Source organism: Macadamia integrifolia, chromosome 7, assembly GCF_013358625.1.
Source record: "Macadamia integrifolia cultivar HAES 741 chromosome 7, SCU_Mint_v3, whole genome shotgun sequence".
Taxonomy (NCBI): Eukaryota; Viridiplantae; Streptophyta; class Magnoliopsida; order Proteales; family Proteaceae; genus Macadamia; species Macadamia integrifolia.
The window spans coordinates 34,960,717-34,981,849 of NC_056563.1; the positions used below are offsets into that span (position 1 = coordinate 34,960,717).

A 21,133-nucleotide genomic window follows, 5' to 3' on the forward strand; every position below is an offset into this window, starting at 1 on the left:
TGTCTCGGGTTTGTGCTTAGGTCGTCAGTCTAACTCTGCCAGATTCATATCAATTCAATCTGACCTTAATTTATTTTGATTAGGCTGGGTTGGTCAAGTTGAGGCTAATCCTTATTGACATAATTTTGACCTTTTTATGTCTTATGTATTAAAAACTGATAAAAAAAAAGAAAAAAAATCATCAATAGATCAAATGATCAATATACTTTGAAAATTATTAATTGATGTTCAAGACACCTGACAATAAATTTGAAGGCCGAAATTTTATTGTAATAAATAAAATAAATAAGATGACAACTCTAAATATATTTATATAGATCAGATTTAAACGTAGGGTTGGGTTGGGCCCTGACCCAACCTAAGCCTCACTTGACCCCAACCTTGATCTAAGGGGATTATAAATCTTAACCCAAGCCTTGTTCGGGTTTAGGGTTTGATTCCTTCTCAATAGCCATGTAATTGTCCAAGGGGCAAGTGTTTGTAACCACACCCTACTCCGCAGAATAGATCATTTACAAGTTTTGAACTTGTGACCAACATGTTGCAATAGTGCAACTTAACCGTTGTGCCACAGACTCGCCCAATGTGTTGATATTTTGAAAGAAAAAATAGTTTGATCTAATCTCATACAACCAATCCGTATCAATAAAGATATTCCCTGAGATCAATGCAGTTTTATCTGGATTGATACAAGACCCTTGCTCCATTGATCAAGTTTCTGAACTATTAAAAATGTTAAACAACATAAAGGAAAACAAATAGTTGAAGAACCATCTAACTTCTTGACAAATTCCATAGTCTTCTACCCCCATTTATTCTTGTTTTGCTTTGGTTCCTTTTGAATTTGTTGTGAATGCCCTATTTATTTTCTAAGAAAAAGATTTACTATTAGATTGCAGCTTTTACACCCATAAAAATACAACGTTCTCAAGAGACACCTATGGGTCTTTGGTGGTGGATGTCTATACATACATTCCCATCGACCCAAGCACTAGTCCCAGTGACCACATGATCAGGTGTTCTTCTCCCATTGTTATATTATATATATTATTTTTTTTTTATAAAGTACTTTACATGAAAATTCTTTCATGTGAAATTTTATATTTTTCAGTAATTTTTTTTTCATTTTATATTAAAACGAACAATGGGACTTGCCCTTGCCCTCTTGAGTAGGCTGGTATTACCTGACATAAACATAACCCATAAAATTATTACTGTTGGGGTTGGACATAATTTTGGGTCAACATAAGAAGAGTGGAAAAAAAAAAAAAAAAGCCTAATGGTTCAAATAGTGGTGCGATAGGACCGGATTTTTTAAAACACTGGCCCAATCCCAGGGTCCCTAAGATTCAGCCCAAACTCAGTCCGATATATTTTAGCCCAAGCCCGCCCCTGTCATGCTCATAGCGGGGATGGGCTTGGTTCTTTCTGAGTAGTTACCTATTTCCTAGGGAGAAGGGCAAGCCCTAGCCCGTCTAATGGGGTTGTAAACGTTCCGGGTTCCAAATCACTCCCACTTGTGTCTGTGTTGGAGCATTCATTGGAGTAGGGGCTATTTCACGGGTTCGGGACTTGGGAGCTTCCATGACTCCATCGCCAGATCAGATGAAGGAAAGAGACGATTACTTCGTTGAAAATCGATGCAGGAAAAAGTAGTGGAAATTTGGAGAAATTCATCAAATAGAGCTTTATTTCCTGGTTGAAGAGTAGATTTGTAGTTCGATCCCGCGAAATGATCCTCGGATTTCACATCCCATGCTATTGAAGACTAATTTAATGAAGAAAAATCTGAAGATCTTCTAGAATGGAGGACCAGACATTGGAGAAGTGTTCTTCAGGAGAGAAGGATGAGAAGAAGAACATAGATCCGGAGTTCTTCAGCTGTCTACTCCAGCCTCCGGGTAACGATTCCGATGCTGATCCCGACTATCTTGGAATTCGTCGTCTTCTTCTCAGTAGGAAGGCTGAGCGTGGTTTCGATCGGCGTAAGGTTTGCGTTATCCGTGCCATGTTTACTGTTTCTTCGAGTGTTGACCTATCTGTTTTTCGATTTATATTATTTGCTGCATGCCTAACTGCCTATAGATTGAGTTGTTCAGTACATTTTCAGATTGATTTATGAAATGTTTGCATTTGGTCAATCCGTATGTTTCGACAACGGGAAGTTTGGATGATGCATTGCGTTGTATTATCCTTAAGACACTGAGAAATCTTTGTCGCATGGTGAGAAAGGAGAAAGTAATTAACAGTAGATCGTCAACCATATTTGAACACGTGACAGACAATTTTTCCTAGATAGTTTGTTTCTTCACTGATCTGTGCAATTCTTGCAACTTATGATTGTGATAAAGAGAGGGAACAATCAGCTTGAGCGTAGATTATATAAGAACATAGTATGACTGATCATTGTCTTGGAATTTTTCTGTGTCCATCGAAAATTGGCCTCTGATTCCGTTTTGTTAACATGAAACGAATCTATGGATTATATAATGGTAATTATTTGGTAGTTTCTGGGTTGCATTAGAAGGAGTTGACAATTTCCTTGTATAGTTCTGAGGTATTTCAATAAGATCAGATTTTTTGCACGGAAGGATGCTAACTGTATGGAATTTGAGATTTCAAGGTATACTGAAGTGAGTTAGATATCTTTATACATATTTTGAGTTTGGTCGTTTTCCTGGGTTCATTATAGAGCTCTTTTGAGTCTTGTGCAGAAGTAAAAGCCCTTTGATTTTGGCTGCTTACGGCTTGCTTCAAAATCATCTAGTTATCATAGAAGTGAGGGGCCAATATATATATATATATATATATATATTAAGCATCTGAACTTTATTTGCACATTCTTAATCTCTTCGTTGGCTTATATTAGGATACTTTTGAAAATTCAGTTCCTATTGAATAAAATCATTAAACTATGTCCTTGGAAAATGAAATTCTCTTGTGGAGTTGATCTTTGTTTAAGTATAGATAAATGTTTTTACTTATCCACCCTCATTTCACGTTGAAGGACTGGAAATGTAATGGAAAAGGTTATGTAGCCTACCGTAATTACATTCGCAGGCCAAGGAATTGGGAGAGTTTGCATACACCAAGCCATCCAAGCTCACCTGGACAAAGGTCAGTGAAATTGTAGTCAATGACCATTGTATTTTGACAAAATTGCCACTATTGTAGTTGAGGTAACTACCACTAACTATTTATCTTTGGTAACTTCATGAATCTAAGTACACATGCAGGTTCATTTTTGTGAATAACATAATTTTATGCGAAAGTCAAGACAATCATAAAATAGTTGACGTGTTGTTGTGATGGAGTGTTGTTTTCCTTAGGGTGGCAAAATTTGGACCAATCAGTCTGGCTGATTCTGTCTGACCCAGTTAAAACCACACCAAGACAGTAAGAAGTTATTTGAAATAAAAGATAGTGAGGTTCAGGTTTGAAAATTTGAAAAATTGATCTGGTTGTCCAAATTAGAAAATATTAAGGTATGGTAAGTAAGAGATTTTTTAGATACAATATGAGTACTAACTTAGTTGGTTTTTTGTATCTGACCATATGTTTTGAGTTCAAACCTTGGAAAAAGAATATGGGACAAAGTTTTCTGTCCGAGAGTGCTCACTGCACCAGAGACACAGGGGAGCATGCCCTTGTATCTGGGCACAGGGGCTGCTCTCAAACGGAAAACACTTGCCCAAAGATTATTTAGGGCAGGCAGGCCTTGGCGCAACGGTAAGGTTGCTCCATTGCAACCTAGTGGTTGTGGGTTTCAGTCGGGAAACAGTGCCTCCGTGAAGCAGAGGTTAAGGTTGTGTACATTATGACTCTCTCCAGACCCTGCAGTGGCTAGTGCGCCCTTTACTTTACTTATACTATAACCAACAACATACTTTGTGTGACAACTGTGCATGCAATGATATTTTTGGATGAACTGGGTTGGGCATAGATAATCCATATTGAAACTAGTTCAGACAAGAACATATGACCTTGTTCAAATTATGGGTATAGACTGGGTCCAAACTGGGTCCAAACTGGGTCCAGGTCGGCCAAATCGCTGTAGACATGGCCTATTTCCTGGCCTGGACCTGGAGTCAGATTTATCTGAATTTTTGCCACCCCCTAATTTGGGATACAGTTTCCTTAGGAATGTAGGATGAGGCCTTGAAGCTATTGCCTGGTGTTGAAATCAGTCATGCTTTGTTGAGTTCTACGGTCTTTCGTGTTGATCTACTTGATGCTATAGTAAAAAGCGGAATTAGGCTGTTATGCATTTTGTCTTTAACTCTATCAGTGAAATATGATGATGATGATGTTGTAATGACAACAGTGGTAGTAAAAATCTCAAGAAAATATATGGTTTGAAAGTAATTCTGTTATCATTCTTCCTTCAGATGCGTGGCAGAAGGGAAGATGTCTTACGATCTGGTCGGTTCTTTCATTTGTTTCTAAATTCTTGCATTATCTAAACCTCATTCTCTTCCAAGTTCTCAGAACAATTTTCATTATCCATATTCTGTTGCCTGATATTTCTGTTGCTTATAATATTATATCCTATGCTATTAGAAGTTTTAATAATACCTATGCTGTTAGAAGTTTAAATAACACGTCAGTTTACTTGTTTATGAGTGTTCTGTGAATTTATGTTTCATACAATTCTGACATCAGGGTAATTTACTGCTTGATGCATCAGTGGGCGATGGGTTCCATCTCCAGGTCCATCCTCTCTTTTGTTTGAGGTGGATAGCTGGAGTTCTAGCAGGGTACGTATGATAATTATGAAGTTTAATTTCTTAAAATTCAGAAAGTCTTCTTTATACTCTTGGATTGCATATAACTTTAGGGAACCTTGAGTAAGCTCTCGGAACATCGATGTTGGATGTGGACCACCATTTTGTAGGCAGAACTGTTCTTGGGGTCTGAGTGATGCACTTTCTAGATGAAGTGGATCTGCCACATCATAGCCCGCTTAAAACTTAACACATTTTTGGATCAACCTTTCTGAAGATTGTAACCATCTGCTATTTTGTCCTGCTAACCCTTGGCCAATCTAGATGCATTTTATATGAAAACTTTCCTAGATGTGTGCTGGTTAAATCACTATGATAAAATGAATTAGCATTTTTTTGAGATGCATGGTTTCGTTTCTTGTTCTTACAAGAGAGAATATTCTCGTTCTCAAAGTGTCAATAACTTAACATATGTAGTTCGTTCTAGTTTTCTAGCTTCTATTGGCTCAAATATAGATGAAACGAAAGTGAAAGCTTCTTCTTCCTCATCCCCTCTCCACAAGATTTCTTTCTGAATACCATTGTTCTAATGTTGGCTTCAACATCCTCTCATTAGAATACCACATTCTTGTTGCTTATTTTTTAGGGCAAAGGTTAGTAGGTAGGCCTATTGAAAGAAGCCTATCCGGTCAGCCAAAATATTTGTCATGTGGCATGTCAGATGGGCCCAAATTTTGTGAACGGGCCCCAAGTTGTCTTGCTCACATGTCAAGTTTCAGCCAAAATGGCAAGTGACAAGTTTTGAAAATCCAGGACTGTGGAAAGGGTACATGCCAGTGCATGGACTGTCAAGAGGGTGCATGCCAATATGGGGTTTATGATTGAAATTGGCTCTGAAATCACATTGCAAATTCTGACCATCCCCATCTATCCAATAGTAGGAATTGTGACATCATCCTGCCATTTGCCACAACTAGGTAGTCGTCAAGACAGCCATCTATTGACAGGACCATGCTTTGGAAATTTTCCTATTTTCTTATTGTGTTTTTGTGTTAAGGTTTTCCTTTTTCCTAGTTTTATCTTTTCGAGTAAGGGTGCACATTTCCTGGTATTGCATTGGTGGCAATTTTGTGAAATGGTTCCAGCTTGATATCATAGATCTCATGTTCATAATATAGTAATACTCTTTTTATTTGTGGATGTGGAGCATCGTGCCATGTGGCCAGATGAAGTGGCCATTCTGACATTGGACAGAGAGAACATGGTTTGGATTAGCCACATGTCAAATTTCAGAGCCTATTTCAATAAAACACCCTCCAGTGTATTGGCATTATATCCATGTGTGCCTATGGTGTTCTGACCACTACTGTGCACTCTCTCATAATTCTGGATTTTTGAGCTCTGTTTTTCCACTTGGAAAAGTCTTATTGGGCTTAAACTTGACATGTGGAATGGGGACCTTGGGTTCTGTATGTGCACAAAATTTGGGCCCCATCTGATCTGCCACGTGGTAGATTTATGCTGACCTTTAAGGCTTCCTAAATGGTCCATGTACAAAATATTCCTCTCAATAATATACTTGATCATGACATCATTTTCTCTGTAGCCGTTTCATATGTTTATGTCTATAAAGCATAGTTATCAAGGCGTCGCCTTGTTGGTGTTACCTTGATTTTCTGCCATCCTCCATCGCCTTGGTCGCCTTGCTAACTATGCTATATAGCACAAGAAACTATTCCAAATTTGCTGTTCATACTTTTTCTCTTCCAGTAATGAAAGCCAATTGGCTACGATAAGAAGAACTGCTAACACCCATGAACTCCTCTGGAAAGAGCCAAGTCTATTCTATCTTAAACTTTTGAGCATTATGGAAACTAGAAAGGTGGGGTGAGATGATGCAGATTAATCACCAAAATAGGCTTATTTTATTAGGAATAAGCTTAGGGTTGGGTTCCATACATGTGGGCCTTTGTTCCCCTTGTTGAGAGAGTGGTTCAATCCTAATTTGGGGTCAATTAGACCTGGGGTTTTATTGCTATGATAAATTTCCCTATTCTGTCCGATTCTAATTACCTCAGTTTCTGTCCAGAATTTTGGTTCGATTTGTCCCGAAAATTGCTTAGTGTTTGCTGGCCTTGTTCCTAATTAATTTATTCTCTTTAAGTTGGTGATTTAAGTCCTTACTTCCTGATTATCATTCAGTTTCAGATTTCTGGATTTCTGAATTTCTGAGATCGATTGGTCTGTTTGAGTTTCTTCTGTTCCTGTGGTGTTTTATTACTGTATGTGGACTGTTAGGACCGTATTACTACTTCTGGTTAGTCCTGTCATCTGGTATATTATCTGATCTCATAATTCCACAATTTCTGGGTTGGGAATTCTGACTTACAAGGGACTGTTTTAGTCTTTTATTCTGGCTGTTGTTTGCTGCCTATCTTTGGGTGATTATTAGTTGTTCTTGGATTAAAAGTTCCTGCAGTTGAGACTTGGTTAGACCCCTACCCTAGTCTACATTATGAGAACTGATGTATCTTATGTTTTTTCTGGTATTTTCTGTTCTTTTTCTGCATAATTGGATATGACTCCTGGAGTCTCTTCTTCGTTGTCATAGCTTCTTTCCCTTCAGATACTCTAGTTATGAAGTTTACTCTCTTTCTGGTGTGCTAGATTTAATGTCCCTCATAACCATAAGTTTGACTGGTTATGTATCAAGTAAGGAGTTTTGAAATGGGTGGGAAGTCATGATGACTGACAACTGACATCCTGGGATAAGATAAGGCTATTCCACAGCTTATATGTATGCATATACACATGCATATAGATATTTTAGACAACACAGTAATATGTAATTGCAGATACCAGTCAAAAAGAGGACGTCATTACTTAAAAAAAATGTTCCAACCTTTATTCGATATGGCACTGGAATTCAATGCCCCTATTAGATGTAGGGTGGCCCAAGAACAGTGCAAATGCATTGATCAGTTGATTGGATGAAATTAGATTGTCTGGATTTGCACTGAGAGAATGCATTTATAGACAAAGTTATCATCTAGGACTCAGTTTCCTCCATGTGAAAAGGTGGTTTTGCTTTTGTTTTTTAAATTCCATGTAGTCTATGATGGGGTGGAGATTCAGGAAGTGGTTCATTCTTTACAGGACCTTCGAGGGTACAATCAATCTCTTGGTCACCGTACAAGTTTCAGCTCTAGTACAAGTGATTCTGAACGTGTACGTTACAAGGTTGAACCTGCATATTCTTTTGTTGGAATGCATTGCATCTTTGATAATTGCAAAGCATCAGGTAATTTTCGATTGTTTAGCTGAAATTTCATCTCTTCCATTTGGTGGAACCTCCTTCTTAGGGGATGCTAAATTTATTTTGCAAAGTGGCTTACTATTTAGTTTTTGTTTCCAGTTACCGTCTTAAAATTTGGGCACATGAGTTCTGATCTACTTGCATATGGAGCATCTGATGGAACCTTGACGGTTTGCACTGTATCCCAGCCACCATCAATCCTCAAGCAGTTGAGAGGGCACTCTAAAGATATCACAGGTTGGACTAAGTGGTCTTGGTTCCACTTATTTTCCCTCTCAAATCTCTTATGCTTCTTAATAAAAAAAAAAAAATAATAATAAAATAATTCTTATTCTGAAGAATTAGCAGCATAATAATCCTTGTCCACTTTTTACTGTTTTCATATTTTGATTATCAGTGTGTAATAATCGTAGTTGTCGAGGCCGTCCAGGCACCTTGGTCGCTTAGGTGGGCGCCTTGGATGCCTTGCTTCCAAGCCCACACTAACGCCTTGTGTCGGCTAGACGCCGTGGCAACTATGGCAGGTTACAACCCAAACCCCAGGGGAGGATCAAATGCACTGCAGTACAACAGGCTACACCCTTAAGAACAGAAACAATAGGTGATGCATATTAATTACCAAAATAGGCTTGTTTTATTAGGAATAAGCTTAGGGTTGGGTTCTATACATGTTGGGCCTCTGATCCCATTTGTTTTGAGTGTAATAGACCACTTTTATGGGTCTAAAAGGGGGGTTCTAAGATTGAATACGGGATTACTAGTTAGTTTCCATTTTCATTAGTTTCCTTTTTAGTTGGGCTTGATTTGAGTTATATTTGTTTATTTAGGAATCAAATTATTAATTGAGTCAAGTCATTAGTAGTTAGTTTCATTTTTCAACTAGTTTCTAATTTCAGTTTTTAGTAACTATTGTATTAGGAGAATATTTGGTTTCGTTTTTGAGGAACCTTCTATTTTGTAATTCCCTCCCCCATTAACATTATAAATAAAGAAGAGGAGGCTCCTAAAAGCCTAGATGATTTTGAAAAACAAATTAATGGCTGCTGCTATTGTCTTCGTTATGGAGATTTGTCTTGTGTTTGATCAAGGCTGAAGGAATTGGTGTTTGATCCAATTGACTCTTTGCGGTGTGAAGCCCAAGAGGTTCCTTTCAAGTGTTTTATTCTTCTCTTTTCAAGCTTTATTATCAAGGTTCTACTGCTGCCAAACAAATTAGGTATTTATTCTGCAACTTTTCTGCCCAAAAAATTCTGAAATCGGACCTGTCGGCCTTTTCTGCTGGAGCTAGTTTCAGCCATCGACTAGTCTCCAAACTAAGGTCGATTGTTCCCCTATATTCCCTCATGGATTGACCCAAAGTAGGTATGATTCTAAGCTGTTGTTACAGAGATATTCAAAATCTCCGGATTTTTGTCCTGTAATGCATTTGCCAGAATTTTAACAGAATCGATATTCTGAATTGTTATTTCTGTTCTTCTGTTTTCTGCTACTGTTTTGGGACAGCTGCACCTTATTAATATTGTTGGTTATTAGCTTATTGGGTCTACTGAAGTCTGGGTTAGATAGTGTTGAATATTGTGATCGATAGCTACTGTTATCATTTTTTTTTTTTTTTTTGTGGTCTGATTTTGCTTGCTGGTATATCAATTTGCTGTGGATTATTGTGGAGGTTATGTGGTTTTCCTTAGATTAAAAGATCCTGAAGCTGAGACTTGGTTAGACCCCTATCTTAGTCTACATTAATAGGGGTTTTGATAGGGCTGACAATTGGGTCATCAGTAAGGATGTCGACACTAGTGTATGGAATCAAAAGTATCGACACAATCCAAGATTCCAAAGGTTAGATTGGTCCCTACAGAAGATTAACTGGATATGAAGCCCCTGATGTCAACTTGAACACGAACAGTAGCTAAGATGTACAATAATAAGCCTTTAATGAAACAGTTACATCTGATGGCCAGAACTATAACTACTTTATCAAAAAAAAGAAAAGAAAAAAGGAACTGAAAGTACAAATGAAATCCCAAACTAGCAACTGATCAGCATCATGGATGGACCTCAATTTCCCATCGAGTGGAGGGTTTATGGAGTTCACACCCACTTCAGAATCTCACCCACAGATGAAGGCTAGATTGAGAGTAAAGACGCTTGGCCAAAATTTGAAACTAAACCACAGTTTTAGCCGCTTACAGGCCCAAGAGTTCCAACCAATGGATGAACTTGAACTCACTGTTGAATTAGTAAATGGTGCTTGAGCGCTGACGCTGCTTTTTGGCCATATCTTGCTGCTAATCTACGACCACCCTTAATTAGTAAAGGGCTCAACCACCCTTCTGTTTGATTTCTGGTTCAGGAAATAGAGTTTGCATCAACAATTAGAAGTTCCAGCAACAAAAATAGAGTAATTGAATAAGTAGGATCAGAATCAAAACATATCAGGACCAGATAACCAAATCAGAACTCGATTCTGACAGTAGGTTCTGAAATCTGGCATTAACTTCTGAATTTTCAGCAGAGTATTATCAAGGAACTAATAACACATCTAAGGACTGATTTGAAAGTCCAACCCATTGGAGAATAATAGCAGCAACCATTAATTTGTTTTTCAAAATCATCTAGGCTTTTAGGAGCCTCCTCGTCTTTATTTATAATGTTAATGGGGGAGAGAATTACAAAATAGAAGGTTCCTCAAAAAGGAAACCAAATATTCTCCTAATACGTTACTAAAAACTGAAATTAGAAACTAGTTGAAAAATGAAACTAACTACTAATGACTTGACTCAATTAATACCTTGATTCCTAAAGAAACACTGAAACAAATATAACTCAAATCAAGCCCAACTAAAAAGGAAACTAATGAAAATGGAAACTAACTAGTAATCCGGTATTCAATCTTAGACCCCCCCTTTTAGACCTATAAAAGTGGTCTATTACACTCAAAACACATGGGATCAAAGGCCCAACATGTATGGAACCCAACCCTAAGCTTATTCCTAATAAAACAAGCCTATTTTAGTAATTAATCTGCATCAGTCCATGAATTGGAGGCCAACTTCTGGTATTCTTCTGTACATATCACAGGCTCCCTAGAGACCCCCACCTTCCAGTAACGGAGCACTTTATAGTAGTGACGAAGCAAAGGTAAGGCGCGAGGATGAACATGCCTAAAAATGAGTACTCGAGCCTTTACTCTAATAAAGGGCGGTCGTAGATCAACAGCAAGATATGGCCAAAAAGCCGCGTCAGCGCTCAAGCACCATTTACTAATTCAACAGTGAGTTCAAGCTCATCCATTGGTTGGAACTCTTGGGCCTGTAAGCGGCTAAAACTGTGGTTTAGTTTCAAATTTTGGCCAAGCATCTTTACTCTCAATCTAGCCTTCATCTGTGGGTGAGATTCTGAAGTGGGTGTGAACACCATAAACCCTCCACTCGATGGGAAATTGAGGCCCATCCATGATGCTGATCAGTTGCTAGTTTGGGATTTCATTTGTACTTTCAGTTCCTTTTTTTTTTTTTTTTTTTTGATAAAGCAGTTACAGTTCTGACCATCAGATGTAACTGTTTCATTAAGGGCTTATTATTGTACATCTTAGCTACTGTTGGTGTTCAAGTTGACATCAGGGGCTTTATATCCAGTTAATCTTCTGTAGGGACCAATCTAACCCTTGGAATCTTGGATTGTGTTGATACTTTTGATTCCATACACTAGTGTCGACATCCTTACTGATGACCCAATTGTTAGCCCTATCAAAACCCCTATTAATGTAGACTAGGATAGGGGTCTAACCAAGTCTCAGCTTCAGGATCTTTTAATCTAAGAACAACCACATAACCTCCACAATAATCCACAGCAGATTGATATACCAGCAAACAAAATCAGACCGCAGAAAAAAATGATAACAGTAGCTATTGATCACAATATTCAACACTATCTAACCCAGACTTCAGTAGACCCAATAAGCTAATAACCAACAATATTAATAAGGTGCAGCAGTCCCAAAACAGTAGCAGAAAACAGCAGAACAGAAATAACAATTCAGAATATCGATTCTGTTAAAATACTGGCAGATGCATTACAGGACAAAAATCCGGAGATTTTGAATATCTCTGTAACTACAGCTTAGAATTAGACCTACTTTGGGTCAATCCATGAGGGAATATAGGGGAACAATCGACCTTAGTTTGGAGACTAGTCGATGGCTGGAACTAGCTCCAGCAGAAAAAGCCGATAGGTCCGATTTCAGAATTTTCTGGGCAGAAAAGTTGCAGAATAAATACCTGATTTGTTTGGCAGCAGTAGAACCTTGATAATAAAGCTTGAAAAGAGAATAATAAAACACTTGAAAGGAACCTCTTGGGCTTCACACCGCAAAGAGTCAATTGGATCAAACACCAATTCCTTCAGCCTTGATCAAACACAAGACAAATCTCCATGACAAAGACAATAGCAGCAACCATTAATTTTTTTTTCAAAATCATCTAGGCTTTTAGGAGCCTCCTCTTCTTTATTTATAATGTTAATGGGGGAGGAAATTACAAAATAGAAGGTTCCTAAAAAAGGAAACCAAATTTTCTCCTAATACAATAGTTACTAAAAACTGAAATTAGAAACTAGTTGAAAAAGGAAACTAACTACTAATGACTTGACTCAATTAATAACTTGATTCCTAAAGAAACAAATATAACTCAAATCAAGTCCAACTAAAAAGGAAACTAATGAAAATAGAAACTAACTAGTAATCCCGTATTCAATCTTAGACCCCTCTTTTAGACCCATAAAAGTGGTCTATTACACTCAAAACACATGGGATCCAAGGCCCAACATGTATGGAACGCAACCCTAAGCTTATTCATAATAAAACAAGCCTATTTTGGTAATTAATCTGCATCAACTCTCCCCATCTTGAAAAAATTCGTTCTCAAATTTTGCAGTGATATGGAGGAAACAACATGTGCGTAGCAGCTTTAACCATTCCCAAACAAAATTTTGGTTGGTTGTAGACTTTTGGAAGGTAGTCTTCAAGGTGTGGAGCTTTCTCTTCAAAGAACCATGATGGCATAACAAACTCTATATGCTCAACCTCTGAATCAATAACAACTGTGAATGTCGTGTGCATAGAGTCGTCAATGTTAGTAACCTTCTCATCAAGGATTGGAACAAACGCTTCCTTTTCATCATGAATCTCAAAGACTACTTGTGGAGTTTTTTCAATCACTACCTCATCTTCCACATCTTTAGTTTTGTCTATTATGCTCTCTTCAATGTAGAATCCTTCACTGGAGTCTTCTTCCATGGTTTCAGTCTTGTCTACTATGCTCTCTTCAATGTAGAACTCTTCAGTTGAATCTTCTATCTCTTGACCTTCTGTCTTTGAAGCTTCAAGAACCATCTCTTCAATGTGAACCTTGACTTCAAGTTCTTTTGGTTTGAATAGAGGTATCTTCACTTCACATAAAGGAGTTGTGGCTCTTGGGGGTATTGAAGTGTTAGGTTTAGTGGCTGGAAAATTCTTCTTGACCTCCCTAGCTTGGTAACCAAACATTCTACTTGGCTGTTCCATAAGTTCCTCTGTTCGAAGAGCCTTGTCAAAGCAATCTCTCATTGTATACACATCAGCAACACCAATTCACCTATTAATTTCAGCTCGTAATCCCAGTCGAAACTGAGAAAGTAATTGCCTCTCATTCTTCCTAATGCCTGTGCAAGAATAAAGTGCATCAAACTTATTCATATACTCCACCACAGTCATATTTCCTTGACTAAGAGAGTTCAGCTGGTCTTGTATACGAGCTCTGAAATTACGTGGCAAGTACTTATCAGATAGTTCTTGCTTCATCTCTTCCCATGTAGTAGGTTCTTTACCACGGTCCTCCAGTTCATACTGATAGGTTCTCCACCAATCACGGGCAGCCTCAACTAGCTTGGCATGAGCTAGTTTCATCTTCCGTTCCTCAGGCAAGTCATAATAATCAAAATAATTATCCAGAGCAACTACCCAATCATAGAACAATTGGGGGTCATATCGCCCATCAAACTTCTTCAGATCGAGCTTGAATTTCTGTAAATCTTTAGAGTACCTCTGATATGTGGGGCATTCAGTCTCAAAGTAACCCCTTACATATTCTTCAAAAGTAGGTTGCACTACATGAATCCTCTGTGGTCCTCTCAGATTAAGGTTAGGTCTCATGTTAGCCAACTGAGCAACTGAGTTCATAGGGGCTTCCACTTTAGGTGGTACATGAGTACCATGTGTAGGATGTTGAGTTTCCATAGCCAACACCTTTTTACTAAGAGGCTAAGAGCTGGCTTTTCAGCCTTTAGTTCAGCTCTCATATTCTGTATCAATTCCATAATAGAAGCTAGGGTGGGGGTGTTGTTCTTAGCCATGCTCTGATACCACTTAATGTAGGGCTGGATTGGACCACCAAACCAGACCCAACACTGTGGGATTTTATAAACCAGAGAACAACCAATAATCACCCAAAATTAGGAAGCAAACAACAATCCAGAAGTAAGAGTCAAACAGTCCTTGTAAACCAGAATTTTCAAACCATAATTTGGAATTTCCGAAACAGAGATTACACCAAACAAATAGACTAACCAGCAGCAGGTATAGAGTACTAGATAAGCCATAATCAGAAACAAATACCACAGGAGCAGGTAAGTCAAACCAGATCTGAAATCTGGGCAGAAACACAGTCGGCGAGAAGTATTTAACACCTCAGATCAGACAAACCCATGGTCTGATTGGTCCCAAATTAAGGACAAACCTCCCTCTTAATAAACCCAACAATCAATCAGAAGGGGAGGGCCATCGGCTGACTGGATCTTCAGAACAATATGGGGCAGCAGGAGAGAAACTTGAGATTTCCAGAACTAGAAATCAAAAGCAGTTCAGATCCCTTACCTGGTTTAAAGAACCTTGCAATTAACTTTGAAAAGAAAGAAAGAATAGTTGAAGAGACCTCTTGGGCTTCATACCGCAAAGAGTCAATTGGATCAAACATCAATTCCTTCAGCCTTGATCAAACACAAGACAAATCTTCATGACGAAAACAATAGCAGCAACCATTAATTTGTTTTTCAAAATCATCTAGGCTTTTAGGAGCCTCATCTTCTTTATTTATAATGTTAATGGGGGAGGAAATTACAAAATAGAAGGTTCCTAAAAAAGGAAACCAAATTTTCTCCTAATACAATAGTTACTAAAAACTGAAATTAGAAACTAGTTGAAAAAGGAAACTAACTACTAATGACTTGACTCAATTAATAACTTGATTCCTAAAGAAACAAATATAACTCAAATCAAGCCCAACTAAAAAGGAAACTAATGAAAATAGAAACTAACTAGTAATCCCGTATTCAATCTTAGACCCCTCTTTTAGACCCATAAAAGTGATCTATTACACTCAAAATACATGGGATCAAAGACCCAACATGTATGGAACCCAACCCTAAGCTTATTCCTAATAAAACAAGCCTATTTTGGTAATTAATCTGCATCATGGACAGATGATAAAAAATCGTAACCTGAAGTTCTCTACTAGAAAGCCTTCAAACAAGGGTGCTGCAGCACAAAGCATCAGCTTCTTTTTCTCAGAACTTCAAATCATGGGGGCTGTAGTGCAAACCCCTATTTTTATTATTAGTCTCAAACCTTACTTTCCTAGCATACTTCCTAATTCTTGTTACATAAAATTAGAAACTGAATAGCTACTTAAAAATCAGAAACAAAAATACCTCCTATGCAAGCAACTTAAAGGGTCCCTTCATGGGCCCAACCTGGCCCATTAATGCTGGCCCATATGGAGGCCAAAATCGGGCTGGCACAATAGGACCAAGACTGGCTGTTGCGGCCCCTCTTCAGGCCTCATCGTCCTGCGTCAATCTTTATAGATAAAAATTTTTGCTTACCTTAGAGTCATAGTATGATGTTTAATAGAAAAGAAGGAATGTTTTATGTGTAAATTAGACCCATTCCCTAAAATAACTACATATTAAGAGTTTGTGTTCTTGTTTTTATTTGGTTGTTGTAAGTGGGTTCTCATTTCTTAAGTAAGTGGTGGGTTTTTTACCAAACAGAAATGCAGTATGGATAAAATGTAGTCCTGTGCTGTGTTATCTTCATTTGTTTGACGTACATATTACATCTGCTCATTTCTAAATTCCTATCTTATTGCAGATTTTGACTTTTCATCCAACAACCAGTACATTGCTTCATCATCAATGGATAAAACTGTGAGAATTTGGCAGATATCTGAAGGCCATTGCATTCGAGTTATTTATGGGGTCTCTTCTCAATTATGCATTCGTTTCCACCCAGTGAGTAGACATGATATTTGCTACTTGATTCTCTTGATAATCAGAAACCAATTTAATTTCATTTTTTGTAATTAAAAAATGCAAATTATTTGTGGTATTTGGCATACATTTCTTAGCTACTATTCACTTGGCACTTATTTTTTAAGCCTGAGGCTGTTGAGTTGTTGTTCTCAATTGCGTATTCTCATGGCATTAAAGGTGCATGATAGAGAGCTTACTGTGGGTGGGGCTAGTTCCATGGTACACATATATGGAGCTTGTTGTCTTACAGATGGAATTTGAGTCAAACAGTTCATTACTAGTGCCTACAGATACTTTAACTAGTTTTGAGACCAGTTTAGAATGATGGTGTAACTCAAGAAAAGGGGAACTAGTACAAATTTCTTGTGACAATGTTTTAAGTTTGAGATCTGTTAAAGATTCACACCAGTGTGTTTGTACTTATGGAGTGAGAAAAGGATGTTGTCTATTCAAGTCATATATTCTAATTGATTAATTTTTTTGAGTTTTGTCTAACTTGAATTTCATCTCGTCTCAATAATCTACTATCATGTCAGAATTTGACTCCTCGCCTGTTTCTTCTTTTGCTTGGCCACAGGTTAACAACAACTTCCTTTCAGTTGGCAATGCAAACAGAGAAGTCACGGTAGTTATTCCTTACCTTAAGTAGCTCCTCATGCTCAAAATGTATTTTTCTCCCGTTAAATGATAATTGTTGCTTTGCTGGTTTGTTATTTCCTTGTTTGGTGAGAGTTCTTAGTGGTCTCATCGAAGTATTTGTGGAAGTTGGTAGAAGGTAGCTGATGTTCATCATACAAAATTTGTGGTGCAAGGGTCTAACAAGTGTTTCATAGCAATTTAACCAGTAATATCACCAATTTAAACTGACTCAACCGGCTGAAAGGAATGATGATGCTAAGCTAAGGCTGATGTTTACTGATTACATATTTGAACTTGAGGAATAGGGTCTTTGTTGCAATTTCTCAGATAGGCTTGGCTTAGTCATTTCAACTTGGCAAACTCTGTAGGTCTATTGTTATTGGCTTCTGATGGTCTCTCACTCTCACCCTTGGTCATGATTATTTGATAAAATTTAACTCCAGGTAATCAATTTCAGCACTGGGAGAATCGTGAATAAAGTAGTTGTTGGGAATGAGGTTACTGCTATGGATCATGATCATACTGGAAATCTCTTATTCTGTGGGGACGCTCAGGTATGCTTATTCATTTTGGGCGTTATTGCTTGGGGTGAAAACATGTCATACCTAAACATACATGCCCAACTGGCTGAAATTTGCAGGGATGCATATACACTGTAGGTATGGACTCTCGTACAGGAGAATTATCCAGATCTCATCGCAACCAAAATAGCAGTAAGCGCAAGTCGCCGATAACGACCGTGCAATATCGGACCTTTTCTCTACTGGCACGGGGCCCTGTACTGTTGGCATGTACTCAAGATGGAAGTCTTTCTTTCTTCAGGCACGGTTGACTTGGTCTCCTTTATAATTCTGTCTTTTCTTGCACTTTTCATGGCTTCCATTTCGGATGAAGTATTACTTTGAAAGTTAGAACGTTGGTTGCAACAGTGTTGCTTTGCAGATACAAGGTTATTTGACTCTTCGTTGCTCTCTCAAATTGGCTCCTCGAGTGCACAGCATCCGTGCTTCCTTCTGCCCCCTGCTGTCCCTTGAGAAAGGCGAATTTATAGGTCTGTATGCATGGTATAAAGGTTCTTGTGAATCTTGTTTCTTTAATGGTAAAGTCAAATATTCTTTAGGTCGTTAGGGAACTTATCCAAGGTATATGGTTTTGGAGTGAACCCAAGACACTGTCAAATTGGTACAGCACAATTCTTTTTCAGCAACCCAATGATGCATTTCACTATTTCAGCACCTATTCTTAGGTTCCTGCAATGGACCTAACCGTTTATATTCACCAATGTTTTCTTTAAACCCACACCCACGGGGACAAACTGACACACACACACACACACACACACACACACACACACATGCATGCTCACACACATACCCGCTGAGGACATACTATAAAATTTTGCATGTGTATCCAAACCATACACAATTTAGTAGTACTAACCTCTGATCTGCATTGACATGGCCCACTTGGGGAATACGCAGATCTAACCATTGGTCTGAAGTTTTTACTTGAAGAGGATCTGTTCTATAGACTCGTACCACTGTATCCTTGTGTAATAAATCTATCCATATATATATATATATATATATATATTGGTCTGATTCGATGGTTGTAATGACACCCAATCTGTTGAATTTTTTAATGAAGACCAGATTCCAAGGTGAAGCCAATAGATGAGACGTGAGGATCGACTCCCCTTACCCCCTTGGGGCCAGCCCCACTGTTTATATGGTTCTGATAGGAGTTGGCACTGACCTGATTCACGTGCGTCCGGGGGATTACTCAGGCCAAAGGTCTGGACACCCTCCTTAAAAAAAAAAAAAAAAAAAAAAAGAAAAAAGAAAAAAAACCTTCCCATGGTTGATAACTTGATATGTGGCCAATGGCATTGAATGCTGGAAATTGATTTGTGGTGTATGCGGGTGTTGGAGTATATCTTACCACAACTCTGGGACCTTGGATGACTTCATGTACCAGTTGGGCCTCTCCACCTGATAGCTTAAGACCTTCAATTGTATAATTTCAACAATGGGCCCATTTGGATGTGTACTATGTAATGTAGGATGGATTCCTGTCTTACCATATGTCCTGTCGGACCAAATCATCATTCTTATTCCTTGTTGCTCTTTGTTTGAAATCTGTTTGGTGGTCCATTTCAGCAAACTGATCTAATTTGTTTTGAACATGAAGTTTCTGGAAGTGAGGATTCAAGTGTGTACTTCTATGACTTGACTCGGCCAAGGCATACATGTGTGAACAAGCTACAGGTCCATCTACACACGTTTGCATTCTCAATGATGTGGTTTGTGAAACATCTGATGTCTCTTTTCAACAGAGACTACAATTTTTCTTTCTTCTCCTTTTGGTTGCAGGGTCATGGTTCTCCGGTCATAGGTATTGCTTGGAACCATGGGGAGAACCTTTTGGCATCATCTGATTCTGATGGGACAGTGATTGTATGGAAGCGGGCAAAGACAACTTAAAGCAATCTTATGCATGGAGGTAGGGACTAAAGACTTGGAACTAGAGAAATTACACGAATGTCAGCTCTATTCTCCATAATCTCATTCCTTTGTCAATCGAGCAGAACGCATAAGAAGATATGATAACTGAATGTACTTGATTCTTTTTAACATGTACCATTTCATTACAAAAAATGATACACCGGCTGGAATCAAAATTTCAAATTGCAACATAAACCTAATTGGGTGAATAATTTGAAGTTTGAAATAGAATTAATAGTAATCCTCACACTACCAGGACTATTTCATTTGTTTTTGGTATTGACAGTATTGAAGGTGCAGTATGACTCGAGCAGATCTTGCATTAAAACGTTCTTAATTTTTTGGTCGTACTATAAGGTTATGTTCTTGCATGTACTCTATAGTTATGTTTGGCTGTTTAGAAATATCATCCAGCAATTGTGGTGCTGTCTGGGCATGTCAAAAGTTCACTGATCACCCATAACTTCCTGTAGGATGCGAGACATGGATTTAGGTATCAGGATCCCATCGGGGTGTATTGCCCTGGTATTGGATCTGCAGTGGCTTACCTTGATGCAAATGCATCACAAAACCTGTGTTTAGTTAGAAGGTCCTCGCCGTTCTGAGGGATAGAAGAGATTCATCAGATTAATCTAAGTGAAAACAAGGCTGAGTCTGGTTGGAACAGTTTCTTGACATTCTTGGGGATAAGGCTGTGTATTTATTGCCCTTTTGATCTTTCACATGGGGAAATTTCATACGCTTAATACGCCCTTTTTCGAAAACAAGGCTGAGTCAAGCTTCTTTTTCATCTAGAGAAGCCATTTGAGTCGAGCTTCTTTTTCATCCAGAGAAGCCATTCTCTTCATAATTTTGTCTACTTGCAAATGACTGCGCTGCCTCAAATACAACAATTGGGTGCTACACTCTAATCAACGAGTTCTAAAAGTGGCAAAACAAAGGAATTGAAATTCTAGGATTATACACTCTAATCAACGAGTTCTAAAAGTGGCAAAACAAAGGAATTGAAATTCTAGGATTACTAAGATGGTGCATAGTGGGATGCATGGTCATGTATGCATTACCATGCATGAATCCATTGAATCTACTGTGATCAATTCCAATTTTCACTGTTCTAGAGTGGCCGATTCTAGTGTTTATGGACCAATTTCGATCTGAATCAGAATCTACCAGGACCAACTTGATCTTTGATTCCGAGTTTAAAATCCTCGCAAACCGTGCTCCCTTGCCAACTGAGCTGATCATCAGGCATTGGGATTAGTTTTTTTTTTTTTTACTAAAAAATTCCTGAATTCTCACTCTTCAGTTCCAATTTTGGATTTAAATCCAGGTATCACATCATTCTATTAGCCGATAAATGGTTGGACCTGACACTGATATAGAACGATACAGCTGATATGATATGGATGTTGTTTTTTTAACTAAAAAAATAACCGCTTAATTTGAAATTGAGGCCAATACGGGGACTTAAACGATTCCAATAACACTTTTAATAGTAATTAATTGGGTTCTTTTATCCTAAGTTTGATTTCCACTAGGCACACTTTGGGCCATGGTATGGGGCCGTAGGACTAGTCCGGTCGAAAGCTTGGATACCTCAAAAA

General features: G+C 38.2%; 1 protein-coding gene across 1 annotated transcript; it reads left to right on the plus strand.

Moving 5' to 3' along the window:
• The first annotated feature begins 1,507 nt into the window (after positions 1-1,507).
• Positions 1,508-19,790, plus strand: LOC122084525 (WD repeat-containing protein 13). The gene is made up of 12 exons (XM_042652826.1): positions 1,508-1,990; positions 3,008-3,117; positions 4,688-4,757; positions 7,881-8,025; positions 8,140-8,277; positions 16,226-16,365; positions 16,964-17,011; positions 17,469-17,579; positions 17,666-17,847; positions 17,955-18,076; positions 19,216-19,292; positions 19,398-19,790. The coding sequence occupies exons 1-12, from the start codon at positions 1,805-1,807 to the stop codon at positions 19,506-19,508; spliced, it is 1,440 nt and encodes a 479-aa protein (XP_042508760.1). The 5' UTR covers positions 1,508-1,804; the 3' UTR covers positions 19,509-19,790.
• The last annotated feature ends 1,343 nt before the right edge of the window (positions 19,791-21,133 follow it).

What these genes read in the sequence shown, in the direction of transcription:
- LOC122084525 (XM_042652826.1), top strand. Translation starts at nt 1,805, where the DNA reads ATGGAGGACCAGACATTGGAGAAGTGTTCTTCAGGAGAGAAGGATGAG. An exon ending in CCAAGCTCACCTGGACAAAG is followed by an intron (nt 3,118 to 4,687) that starts GTCAGTGAAATT and finishes TTGATGCATCAG; the next exon opens with TGGGCGATGGGTTCCATCTC. An exon ending in TATTCTGTGGGGACGCTCAG is followed by an intron (nt 17,580 to 17,665) that starts GTATGCTTATTC and finishes TGAAATTTGCAG; the next exon opens with GGATGCATATACACTGTAGG.